General features: G+C 47.5%; 1 protein-coding gene across 1 annotated transcript; it reads left to right on the plus strand.

Annotated features, from left to right (window-relative positions):
- The first annotated feature begins 9,431 nt into the window (after nt 1–9,431).
- Nucleotides 9,432–10,352, plus strand: LOC139240303 (chemerin-like receptor 1). Its single transcript, XM_070868765.1, has one exon. It carries the CDS (start codon nt 9,432–9,434, stop codon nt 10,350–10,352), a length of 921 nt encoding a protein of 306 aa, XP_070724866.1.
- The last annotated feature ends 3,488 nt before the right edge of the window (nt 10,353–13,840 follow it).

Consider the following 13,840-nt stretch of genomic DNA (forward strand, 5'->3'; position numbering starts at 1 on the left):
ATGCCTATCTCTAAGCCATCCCCCTTACACCCCTCCCTATCTCTGTAACCTCGGCAGCCCCTACAAACCCCCATCTCTGTAAACTCCCCAGGCACCTACACCCCGTCATGAACCTCTCCAGCCCCTGCACCGAATCCTATCTTTGCAAACTCCTCCAGCTCCTACAGCGCTCCCAAATTTCAGTAACCTCCTCCAGCCCCTACAAAACTCACTATCATGTCTGTAGCCTCCATCCCCTACATGCGTCGCTCTCTCTGTTACCTCCTCTAGCCCCTACAATCCTCCTTATTTATGTAACCTCCAGCAGTACCTACAAATCTCCCTATCTCTGCACCTTCCTCCAGCCCTAACACACCTCCCTATCTTTGTAAGCTCCCGAAGCCCCATACCTCTCCCTATCTCTGTAACCTTCTCCAGCCACTACACCCCTCCCTATCTCGATAACTGCCTGGAGCCCCTACACCACTCCCTATCTCTAAACTCCTCCACCTCTACGCGCCTCCCTATGTCTGCAACCTCTCCAGCTCTTACATACCTTCTAACTCTGAAAACTCCCCCAGCACCTACACCTTTGGCCATCTCTGAAACCTCCTCCAGCCCCAGGACCTCATCCTAACTCTGTAAACTCCTCCAGCTCCTCCAGCCCTCCCAGATTTTAGTAACCTCCTCCAGCCCCTACAACGCTCCCTATCATGTCTGTGACCGCCATCCAATAAATGCCTCCCTATCGCTGTACCCTCCTCCAGCACCTAAACCCCTGCCTGTCTCTGTAACCTCCCCCAGACACTACAATCCTTCCTATCTCTGCTACCTTCTCCAACACTTACACGCCTCCCTATCTCTGTAACCTACTCCAGCAACTATATCTCTCTCTATCTCTGTAAGCTACTCAAAAGCCTACACCTCTCTCTATCTCTGTAACCTCCTCCAAATCCTACATTCCTGCCAGATGTCATTAAACTCCTGTAGCAACTACAACCTTCCGAATCATCTCTGTAACCTTCATCTCCTACACCCGTCCCTATCTCTGTAACCTCCTCCAGCCCTAAACATTTCGCCATCTCTGTAACCTCCTGCAGACCCTACACTGCTCGCTAACTCTGTAATATCCTCCAGCCCGTACACCACTCCCTATCTGTGTAACATCCTCCAGTCTCTAGAACCCTCCCTATCTCCGTAAACACCCCAGACCGTACGCTCCTTCCTATCACTGCAACCTCCTCCAACCTCTGCATGCATCCCTATCTCTGTATCCTCCTCCAGTGCCAACAACTCTCACTATCATCTCCGTAACTTCCATCCCCGACACTCCTCGCTATCTCTGCAACCTGCTCTAGCCTTAACCCCTCCCTATCTCTGTAACCTCCTCCAGCATCCACACCCTTCCTATCTCTGGAACCTCCGCCAGCTCCTACATCTCTCCCAGATTTCAGTAACATTCACCAGTCGCTACAACCCTCCCTATCATCTCTGTAACCTCCATTCGCTACACCCCTACCTATCTCTGTAACCTCCTCCAGCACTATTCCCCTCCCTATCGCTGTAAAGTCCTCCCGACATTAAACCTCTCCCTATCTCTGTAAGCTTATCCAGCACCTAGACCTCTCCCTATTTATGTAAACTCGTCCAGCCCCAACACACCTCCCTGTCTATGTAACCTCCCGAAGCCCCTATACCTCTCCCTATATCTCAACACTCTTCCAACCGCTTCCCTATCTCTGTAACCGCCTCAAGGCCCTACAACCCCTCCCTATCTCTGTAACCTCATCCAGCCCCTGCACCACTCCCTATCACTGTAACCTCCTCGAGCCCCTAAACCTGTTGTATTAAAATAAGAATTAGGAACAGGAGTAGGCCATCTAGCCCCTCGAGCCTGACAGGGTTGCTGCCTGACCGACAGGAACTTGTGATGGACGAACACTGTCAAGGACTCTGAATGAGTCAGTTACAAGGCTTGTGACTGAAATGTTGCCTCTTCGAGAAAGGTGGGCACGGGTCATTGTAGACGGTGGTGATCCGGTTTTGGGGCTTGGACACTGGACGATGTTCCCGTGTCAGACTGAGTCGATGGAAGCCATTTGTTTGTTAGTTAAGATCAATGAGGGTGCAAAGATAAATTACGGAGGAAGATGGAGCAAGATACGGCAAGAAGAGCTAGTGAGGAAGAACCAGTAATAAACCAACTTCGGGGTGTCAAACTCAGTCAGATTGCAGGCCGGTTTGGATTCATATGCACCTCCTGGGGGCTGCACAGTTGGGCCTGTGAAAATGACAAGCATAATAATATGGTATTAATTTACTGAACCTCAGTTGTAGCTTTAACTGCCGCCTCACTTACTTGATGGGCCATCACCAGATTTACTTTGAGATGCAATTAATGAGCCGTAACCTGCAGGGCTATGGAGTTAGTGCTGGAAAGTGGGATTAGACCGGATAGCTCTTTTTCAACCGGCACAGATACGATGGTCAATTTTCTATGATTCTATGATTCTATGATTCTATGATCAGCTTGCCAACCTAATCACCTCCCTCCGCATAAGTTTCCAACATCACTTCTGTCCAACAGTAAAACAGTTCATGCCGTCTGCTCCACTCTTTTTCACAAACATTTCACCGATCAAAGCTAAAGAGCTAACTAAAAGGTCTTAATTTCAGAATCGATAATTTGCTGAAGAAGTAACGAGGATAACCTGAGCAAACCTGCATGAGGTGTGTGTGTACTGCTATCCTGAGAGACAGCGACAGACCCGGGACACAGAACGATGGCAGGAACTCACAAATGTGGCAATTCTGTCGGGAGGTCTCCAGTCAGTGAAACAAGAGCTCCAGAATAAGACAGAGACTCAATGAGATGGATAGAGCGGGAGACAAAGAGACAGACAGGCAGTGAAGCTGGGTGCGAGTCAGCCCCACAGAGAAGCAGACTGGATCATTTGCCTTTTACCCTGGTTTGTCAGTAATAATTTAAAACCACTGCTGGTTCAGTCCCTTCCTTTAACGCGTACAGCAGCAGTGAAAGTAACTTTGTGGAATTTTTGGGTTGAACCGAATCCGTGTCCGTTCCCCACTCCTCAGGAGAAATGTTCTAGTCCCTGAGCACTTTGTATCAAGCAGCAAAAGTCAAAAAAGTGTGATTAATGGAAGCATTGGGACTGAGAAATAATTGAGCAGCCGGCATTGTGTAAAACACATGGTGGGTCGGAGGAAGGGGCCTTGTGTTCCGGGCCCGGCCTATGGGCAGTATGTTTGACACACCTGATGTTAGAGGGACACAGAGAGAAAGAGGGAAGGAAGTTAATGGAAATTAAGAAAATGCTCGAGGAAATGCACAAGAAGGAAAAGGAAAGATGGTCTAAGAAATCACAGTCCATCAAGAGTCCATGTGGAAAGTGCGTGTTGAAGGAAACAGCTCAGAGACACAGCGCAGAACACACAGAAAGGAGGAGAAAAGAATTAGTGAGAAAAATAGGGTTATTTCGATGCAGGTTTCAAAGGAACAGAGAGAAAAAGTGGAAGTTGAAACCAACAATTAAAGCTGTCAGTGTTGTGTCAAGAAATTAATAAAAAACAAAGTATTTCACTGAGTGAAAGGAGCTTGAACGAATGCTGGAATTCCAGTTTGCGTGGAAAACGTGTGTTGGTAGTGAAAGTTACCGGCCATGAATGTTTGGGGAGTTGAAAAATTGTGCGTTTGGTTGAAAGCCTGTGTTTAAAAAAGAGCAGGTTATTGGTGAGTAAGTGCACTGTTGCAGATACCTTCCATCACGTTGTTGATGATTGAGAGTAGACTGATGTGGAGATAATTGGCGGGAGTGGATTTATCCTGTTGTTTATGGACAGGACATATCTGGGCAATGTTCCACATTGTCGGGTAGATGTCAGTGTTGTAGCTGTACTGGAACAGCTTGGCTAGAGGTGCGGCTAGTTCTGGAGCACAAGATTTCAGCACGACAGCCGAGATGTTAGCGGGGCCCATAGCCTTTGCTGTATCCACTGCGCTCAGCCGTTTCTTGATATCACGTGCAGTGAACTGAATTGGCTGAAGACTGGCTTCTGTGATGGTGGTTACCTCAGGAGTTGGCCAGTATGTATCATCCATTTGGCACTTCTGGCTGAAGATGGTTGTAAATGCTTCGAGGTTGTCTTTTGCATTCTCATGCTGGGTTGTGCCATCATGGAGGATGGGGATATTCATTGAGCCTCCTTCTCCCGTTCGTTGTTTAATGGTCCACCACCATCACGACTGGATGTGGCAGGGCTGCAAAGCTTTAATCTCACCCGTTGTTTGTGGGATCGCTGAGTGCCTTTAACGACTTCAGGACATCCCAAACAACAGACGGAGCACTGTATTGTCAGAGGGGAAGAACTGAGCAAGCGACGCACTGTCAGAGGGGCAGTACTGAGCAAGCGACGCACTGTCAGAGGGGCAGTACTGAAGGAGCGTCACACTGTCGGGAGGGCAGAACTGAGGGAATGTTGCACTATCGGACGTCCAGTACTGAGGGAACACCGCAATTTCGAAGGTGTAATCTTTCGGATGAGATATTAAAAAATGATTTAGCCATTTATCACATTGCTGTGTGTGGGAGCTTACTGTGAGTGAATCGGCTGCTACATGTCTTACATTACAACAGTGACCGCGCTTTAAAAAGTGCTTCATTGGCAGTGAGACGTTTTGGGATGTCCTGAGATGCTGAAATGCGCTGTAGAAATGCAAGTCATTTCTTTCTACAAGCTCCTCTTCTCCTGACCTCTGAACCCCTGCTCCTATGCATTATTCTTCCATCCTCCATCCTCACCACCCCAGCGTCTCTCCCTCCTGGGCTTTCATTGCATCTTCATTTCATCATCCTCCTCCTTCGGCACAAGTTTCTTAATTCCATGCAGCACAGAAGCACTGCAAGACCTATGGTCTCCACTCAGGGAAGGGGAAGTCTTTATCATCACTGGTTATTGAGCAAGTTGGAAATTATCTTTGAAAACAGATGATATATGCAGTATCTGCAAAAGTCATAAAATCAACAGGGCTGGATTAATCCAGAGGCTAATAAGGGTCGAGCCTTCGAATCTCATATTTTTTAGGCCCTATCCTTTAGTCCCTAATTTTTATATGGTTAACCTTAAATCTTTGTCACAAGGTTGCTTATGCAATATCACATATAACTGCATAATTATATCTTCAGAGGTGCAAAATATTGTGTCCTTTAGGCTTAAAGTATGTATAAAGTTCAGTGATAATTTTGAAAGATGTACAAAAAATCACCCGGAGAGTTACATACGCTATTTGTAGGATAAATGCATCAATAATATGCGGTTTGAAAATGTGAATGCTAATGAAAAGAGGAAGAATTTTAATTTATCCTTTGAAAGTGGAAATATATATATCAAAGTCCTCAAAAGTATTTAGTAATGTATCTCCTCATAGATACTTCCAGATATCCCTCATAGACACCCCTCGATATCACTCATAGATACCCCTCGATATCTCTCATAGATACCTCTATATAGCTCTCATTGATACGCCTAGATATCCCTCAGAAATACGCCTAGATATCCCTCATAGATATTGTTAAGTCCTGACTCTAATGTACTGAATTACACGAGACACATGCTGAAGTCAAGATCACTCAGGACCTGCACCTTTAATTCACAACTCTCCAGTGCTGCACTTGCCTGAGACCTCCCTTTATATACCTCAGTGGGACAGATATGGAGTGTGTCCTGCAAGTGCAACCCTGGTGGTAAGGTATGCTTATTGTTACAGGTCATATCCAGTTACAGTCATGTATAGCATGGTAAAATACAGTTATATACAGTAATGTGAGATACATGACATCATCCTCCCCCAAGATCTTATTGCCTTTATAGATTCAGTCTCTCAGGTGGTCTGCGCTCTCGCATGGAGCGTCTTAGTTGTGGTTCAGTTGTTTGCCTTGGTGCCTGTGTTTCGTTCGGTGTGATTGCTGGTATCTCGTCTGGGCTGTCTGTTTCATTTGGTGTGATTGCTGGTATCTCGCCTGGGCTGTCTGTTGAGACTGCCCTTTCCTCAGGTTGTTCCCTCGGTCTGTCCACCAGGTGTGGTGTGAGTTCCACATTGTAGTCTGCCTCTGGTTTCTTCAGTGTTATCAGTGAATTTACGTCTTACTTGGTCTACATGCCTCCGGCAGGTTTGGCCATTGTCCATTTGTACAACCAGTAGCCTGTTTCCCTCTTTGTCTGTTGCTGTCCCTGCAAGCCAATTGGGACCCCGGCCATACTTTCACACAAACACTTTGTCCCCTATCTCATTTTGGTCATGGTACTCAGTTAGCTTTTGACGCTTAGTCTCAACAATTTTCATGCATGTCTGGGAGGATTAAAGAGAGCCTGGTCTTTAAGGTTCATTTCATCAATAGTTGGGTGGGGGGAACCCCAGTCAAGGAATACGGACGAGATCTGTATGCCAGCAGCAGTCGCGACAGGCGGCTCTGCAGCGTGGGACCTTGGATTCTGAGCATGCCTTGTTTAATGATCTGCACTGGTCGCTCCACCTGGCCATTGGAGGCCGGCTTCAAAGGTGCCGGCTTAACGTAATTTATACCGTGGTCAACTATAAAATTGACAAATTCTGCGCTGGTGAAGCACGGACCATTGTCACTGACCAATATGTCAGGAATGCCGTGCATTGCAAACATGGTTCTAAGGCTCTCCACAGTGGTGGAGGTGGTGCTCGAGTTTAAAATGGTGCATTCAATTCATTTTGAAAATGCATCAACGACTACAAGGAACATTTTGCCCATGAATGGTCCCACATAGTCTGCATGCACCCGCGACCACGGTTTGGTGGGCCAGGGCCAGGGGCTTAGGGGGGCCTCTCTGGGGGCATTACTGAGTTGGGCACAAATGATGCACCAACGGACACAGAGCTTCAAGTGTGCGTCAATGCCAGGCCACCAAACATGAGATCTGGCTATGGCTTTCATAAGGACGATCCCTGGGTGCTCACGATGGGCCCCCAGACAAACACCTCCCTGCCTCATAAGGGCAGAACTACTCAGCTGCCCCACATCAGGCAGTCTGCCTGTAATGAGAGTTCATGCATGTTTCTATGGAAGGTTTTGACCTCCTCGGGGCAGGCATTGTAAACCTCTGCCTAGTCACCGGTTAAAACGCATCTTTTAACTAGAGATAACGTGGGGTCGCTGGTCGTCCAGGCTCTGATTTGGCGAGCCGTCATGTGCGAACCTGTGAATTCAAAGGCGTTGATTGCCATGACCATCTCACAGTCCTGTTCGTCGGACCATTCTGTGTTCGCTAGGGGGAGCCTGCTAAGCGCGTCGGCACAGTTGTCTTTGCCTGGTCTGTGCCTTATCATGTCGTCATAAGCCGCCAGCATGAGTGTCCACCGCTGAATGCGTGCTGAGGTGTTGGCGTTGATTGCCTTGCACTCGGATAGTAGGGATGTGAGAGGATTGTGGTCGGTTTCTAACGCAAACTTGGCCCCGAAAAGATATTGGGGCATCTTTTTGACACCATGCACGCATGTGAGCGCCTCCTTCTCAACCATACCGTACCCGCGCTCCGCCCGCGAAAGTGACCTGGAGGCATAAGCAACGGGCTACAATTTACCTGCATCATTGACGTCCTGTAAAACGCACCCGACCCCGTACACTGATGCATCACATGTAAGGACTAACTTTTTACCTGGGTCAAATAAGGCTAAAACACTCTTGGAACATAGAAGGTTGCGTGCCTTATTGAAGGCGGGTCCTTGGGCGTCCCGCCAAAACCAATCGCACCCCTTTCTGAGTAGCACATGGAGAGGTTGCTTAAGTTCTGCATAAAGTTCCAAAAGTAATTGAGTAGCCCGAGAAAGGCGTGCAGTTCCGAGACATTCCGGGGCCTGGGTGCCAGGTGAATCGCTTTGGTTTTGGATTCGGTTCGGCGGATTCCATCAGCGGCAATCCTTCGGGCCAAAAATTCAACATCAGGCATGAGAAACAGACACTTGGATTTCTTAACTCTTAGGCCTACCTGATCCAATCGACTTAGTACTTCCTCAAGATTGCGGAGATGAGAGTCCGTGTCCCTGCCCGTGATGAGTATGTCATCTTGAAACACAACCGTCCCTGGGATGGACTTGAGCAGACTCTCCATGTTGTGCTGGAATATAGCAGCTGCCGACCTGATACCGAATGGGCATCAATTGTACGGAAAAAGGCCTCGATGTGTCTTGATGGTGGTGAGTAGCTTAGACTCTTCGGTCAGTTCTTGCATCATATACACAGATGTGAGGTCAAGTTTCGAGAAAAGATTTCCTCCAACAAACGTGGCAAATAGGTCCTCCGCTCTGGGCAGTGGGTATTGGTCCTGTAGGGAGACTCTGTTCATGGTAGACTTGTAATCCCCACAGATTCGCACGGATCCATCAGGCTTCATGACGGGGACAATGGGGCTTGCCCAGTCGCTGAATTCTACGGGAGAAATTATACCTTCCTGCAGAAGCCAGTCCTGTTCGTTTTCAATCTTTTCCCTCATCACATAAGGCACAGCTCCAGCCTTGTGATGGACCAGTCTGGCATTTTGTGTGATGTAGATTCTTACTTTAGCCCCTTTGAAGGTGCCCACACCTGGCTGAAAGAGATGTTCAAAACAGTTTAGAACTGTTGAGCATAGGGTCCGTTCCTCTGATGACATGGCGTGAACATCATCCCATTTCCAATTAAGTTCTGCTAGTCAGCTTCTCCCCAACAGTGCTGGGAGATCGCCGGGGACAATCCACAGGGAAAGTCGTTCACCATCCCTTTGTGTGTGACCGAGAGCATGGCACTGCCAAGGGCTGGGACAATTTCGTGAGTATAGGTCCTTAGTTTGGTGTCGATCTTTGTAAGTTTTGGTCTGTTGCTTTTGTGCGGCCACAGTTGTTTAAATTGTTGAACGCTCATGAGGGATTGACGGGCCCCCATGTCCAGTTCCATGTTGACGGGTATTTCGTTGAGTAGAACCCTCATCATAATTGGAGGCGTCTTGGTGTAAGAACAGTGGACATTGATCGAGTTAACCCGCTGTACCTCGGCGTCACGTGCACTGTTCCAACTGTCTTCTGGTCCGCTTTCCGCCCCCTCTGATTCGTGTACCAGCCGAGCTGCTGTTTTTATGCACATGCCAGCCAGATACTGGGGTCAACACTGATGGACTCTTCCCTTTCTCGCTCCCTCATTCTATTTCTCTCGCTCGCTCCCGCCCGCCCCCTCCCCTCTCTCTCACTCTTGGTGTCTCTCTCTCGCTCTCTCTCTCTCTCTCTCTCCTGTTCTCTCTCAATCATCCTCTTTTTCCCTTTGTCTCTCTCCCTCCTTTTCACTCTCCCTCTATCTCTCTGACTCTCTCTCTCTCTCTCTCCCACTCCCTCTATCTCTCTTTCTCTCTCCATCTCTTCAGGTGAGACATCTGAAATGGAGCCCGAGGATTTTCAGCTGACCAACTCCAGCGAGGTTCCTCATGATGTGTCGGTGACTGAAGACTTCTCTAGCATGAAGCGAGCGATGCACGCCTTCATCATGGTGATCTTAATCATCACGTGCATCCTGGGCGTGTGGCGCAATGGGCTGGTCATCTGGACCACCGATTTCAAGCTGAAGAAGTCGGCCAACACAGTCTGGTTGCTGAACCTCGCTGTTGGCGATTTCACCTTCTCTCTGCTGCTCCCACTCTTCATCACCTATATCACCCTGGAATTCAACTGGCCCTTTGGCCGGCTGTTCTGCAAGCTCACCTATGGGGTGGTGGTGCTCTGTCTGCATGCCAGCATCTTCACGCTGGCCACCATCAGCATGGATCGCTGTGTCTCGGTGGTGCTGCCCATCTGGTCCCGGAACCACCGCGGTCCACGGCTGGCTGCTCTGCTCAGCCTGGGTGTGTGGATAGCGGCTACCATCAGCAGTGCACCATCATTTGTCTTCCAACAATTGGTTGCCCAGGGCAACAGGACGCAGTGCTCCACCCAGTACCTGCTGGAAGGCGAGCGGGTGGAGAGCCTTAGATACCCACGGAAACGAGCGCTGACACTCGCCCACTTCCTCCTCAGCTTCCTCCTCCCGTTGCTGGTCATCGTCATCAGCTGCGCCATCATCGGGCTGCGGCTAAGGTGGGACCATTTGGCGCCCAGTGGCAGCAAGCCCTTCAGAGTCATGGGCGCCATCATCCAGGCTTTCATCCTCTGCTGGGCGCCCTACCACGTCATTTCTATCCTCGTGCTGTTCCACCCGTATGACGGGCCTTGGCCCCTGGTCCCGATCAGCTACAGCCTGGCCTGCATCAACAGCTGCATCAACCCCGTCCTCTACATTTCATGTGGCAGGACTTTAGAGACTTGATCAAGAAGTCGCTTCAACGGGTCATCACCCAGGGCGAATCAACGCAAAGAAATTTGTTGGAGGTGTAGAGGGAATTTGAGGAGTCATTCCTTCACCCAGGGGGTGGTTGGATTTTGAAACTCACTGCCTGAAAGGGTGGTAGAGTCAGAAATACTCAAAAGTACTGGAATGTTTCAGACAAAGATTCAGTGTTGCTAACCTGCAGCCTCTATAACACTACTGCATTGTTGGGCTCATTTTCTGCTAATAACTGTGCTTGCAAACTGCTCCAAGATGGCGGAAAACAATTTTGAGTGACCCAAAAGGCTTTGTGACTTCAAAAGACTTTCTCGTGTATTTTGACATCTCACAGATGCAAAGAGATAGTTCTCACAGGCATTGTCTGGGAACTGTGAAGAGAAGAGAATGAAAGGCCTAATTATGATGAAAGTCTATCCCTTTGTTTTAGAAATAGATAATTAAATACACGGTGGTCCGATATCCAGGAAAGCAGTAAATGATGGCTGTAACACCTGAGGTCAGCGCTGCAGTCGATGTGAGAGGTGACCTGGTCAATCACCAAGAGAATCAGGGGAGTTAATTTCCAATTGCTTACTAAGGCTGGAGTTAGGTCATGTGTGAGAGTCTTTGCATTGTAATCCCTGAGGAAATAGGCATTTTTTTTACTGTTAAGTACTTCAATGGGATTGGTCAGTGCAGGTTAACATTTAGAAATTATTGTGCATTTGATTCAATTGTGATTGGTTGTATTTCTTTCGCTTATTCTGAGTAAAAATAACCGCTGGATAGTGATGAATGTGTTGTTTTTGTTTCACAAGTCCATCTCTGTAAAATGCAGAGAAAGGATATAAATTTTACAGACTAAAACTATGAAATTTTCTTTATGACATCACTAACACATGCATTGCACAAGATGGGTCTTGCTGGAAACAGGCATCATGTGACTTGTCACATGAATCTTTTATTGTTATCCAGGAGGAGTTGCAATACCGTAGTAGTCCACCAGGTGGCGCTCTATATAATACTTTGCCCTCCTTAATGAAATATTAAAAAGATCATAAGGAATAGAAGCAGGAGTCGGCCATTTGGTCGTTCGAACCTGCTCCGCCATTCAATATCATGGCTGATCTGATCTTGGCCTGAACTCCACTTCCCTGCCCGCTCCCTATATCGCTCCATTACTGCTGAACAATCTGTCTATTTCAAACTAAAATATATTCAAAGACCGAGCTTCCACAGCTCTGTGGAACAGAGAATTCCCTAGATTTACAACCCTCTGGGAGAATCAATTCCTCCTCAACTTAGTTTGAAATGGGAGACACCTTATTCAGAAACTATGGCCCCGAGTTCTTGATTCCCCCACGAGGGGGAAAGACACTCTCTACATCTACCTTGTCGAGCCCCCTAAATATCTTATCTTTTCCAAAAAGATCACCGCTCATTCTTCTAACTTCTAATGAGTACAGGGCTTTCTTGCCAATTCAACCACTTCATCTCAGGAGGCAACCTAGTGAACCTCCTCTGAACTGCCTCCAATGCAAGGGTATCCTTCCCTAAATAAAGAGACCAAAATTGTACGCAGGACTTAAGGTACGGCCTCACCAATACCCTGTACAGTTGTAGCAGGAATTCCCTGCTTTTATACTCTATCCCGCTTGCATTAAAGGCCAACATTGCATTTGCATTCTTGATTGCTTGCTGTAGCTGCATGCTAACTTTGTGTTTAATGTACAAGGATCCCCAGATTCCTCTGTACCACAGCATTTTGTAATTTCTCCCCATTTAAATAATAATTTTCTTTTTTAATTTTTCTCACCAAGGTGGATAACCTCACATTTAACATATTATACTCCATCTGTAAATTTTTGCTCACTAACTTAGCCTGTCTATATTCTTTGCAGATTATTGCGTCGTCCTCCCACTTGCTTTCCCACTCATCTTTGTATCTTCATCAAACTTGGCTACAGTACTGTCGCTCCCTTCATCAAAGTCATTAATATATATTATAAATAGTTGAGGCCCCAGCACTGGTCCCTGCGCCACCCCACCATTTGTAACATTTAAATTGGATTTTAAAATCTTAAAATTCCAAAGCTACATTTACTATAAAAAGATATTTTACAGGGATGCAATAAAAAAGGGTCGATCTTGATGTATGTCAAACCATGTGAAATGAGTGAGAGTGAGTGTGCAATCTGTTTTCCATCTCTCCCGATTGGTATTACCATTGACGTCAATGGAGAGAGATGGAAAATGATCTGCCAGAGCCGATTCACTATCATCCCACTTTGTACTGTTACTACAACACACATGCTGCTTATTCCCAGTAAAGCCTCCCAATAATGTTCTTGATTTCCCACCCAGCCCTACAGTTAACATGCTGGCGATTGCGATCCAGTCTCGGGGAAAGTGCGGACTCACAAAATGCATCACTTGCTATCTGGCGGCCATGGCAGCCACGGATCTGCTGGTAGTTATCACTGGGGTTATAGTCAATCGGATCATTGACATTTATTTTCCTGAAAATTATCTTTCGCTCACTACGGTATGTTGGCAGAAAACCTTCCGAGCTAATGTAGCCGAATACATTTCTGTCTGGCTAACCGTCGCATTCACTTTTGACCACTTTATAGCCATTTCTTTTTCAGAAGCTGAAAAACGATTATTGCAGCAAGAAAACTGCAGTTGCGATTGTAGGCATGGTGCTTGATCGGTGCAGTTTAAAATACATCCCCTGGTACATTATCTATGAACCTATGTATATAATTAACAATTTACCATGCTACTGGCAGATGAGATCAGTGTTTTATACTGCAGCATCATAGGCAGTCCCTCGGAATCGAGGAAAACTTCCTTCCACTCCTAAAGTGAGTTATTTGGTGGCTGAACAGTCCAATAAGAAAGCCTCAGACCCAGTCACAGGTGGGACAGACATTTGTCGGGGGAAGTGGGGAGGGGTGGGTGGGCGGTGGGACTGATTTGCCGCACACTCCTTCCGCTGCCTGCACCTGACCACTTCAGGCTAGCGGCGCTGAGATTCAAAGAGGTCAACATCCTAGGGCGGCCTTCGGCCAGGGACTCCCAGATGTCAGTGGTGATGTCGCACTTTACCAGGGACGCTTGAGGGTGTCCTTGTAACATTTCTGCTTGCCACCTTTGGCTCGTTTGCCATGAAGGAACTCCACATAGAGCAATTGCTGAGGGAGTCTCGTGTCTGGCATGCGGACAATGTGGCCTGCCCAGCGGAACTGATCAAGTGTGGTCAGTGTTTCAATGCTGGAGATGTTGGCCTGGTTGAGGACGCTAATGTTGGGGCATCTTTCCTCCCAGGAGAGTTGTAGGATCTTGCGGAGACATCGTTGGTGGTATTTTTCCAGTGTCTTGAGATGTCTAATGTACATGGTCCATGTCTCAGAGCCGTACACGAGGTGAGTATTACTACAGCCCTGTAGACCATGAGCATTGTGGCAGATTTGAGGGCATGGTCT

The sequence above is a fragment of the Pristiophorus japonicus genome, chromosome 31 (genome assembly GCF_044704955.1).
Source record: "Pristiophorus japonicus isolate sPriJap1 chromosome 31, sPriJap1.hap1, whole genome shotgun sequence".
NCBI classification, from domain to species: domain Eukaryota; kingdom Metazoa; phylum Chordata; class Chondrichthyes; family Pristiophoridae; genus Pristiophorus; species Pristiophorus japonicus.

Coding starts and splice junctions, on each gene's coding strand:
- LOC139240303 (XM_070868765.1), top strand. CDS start 9,432: ATGGAGCCCGAGGATTTTCAGCTGACCAACTCCAGCGAGGTTCCTCAT.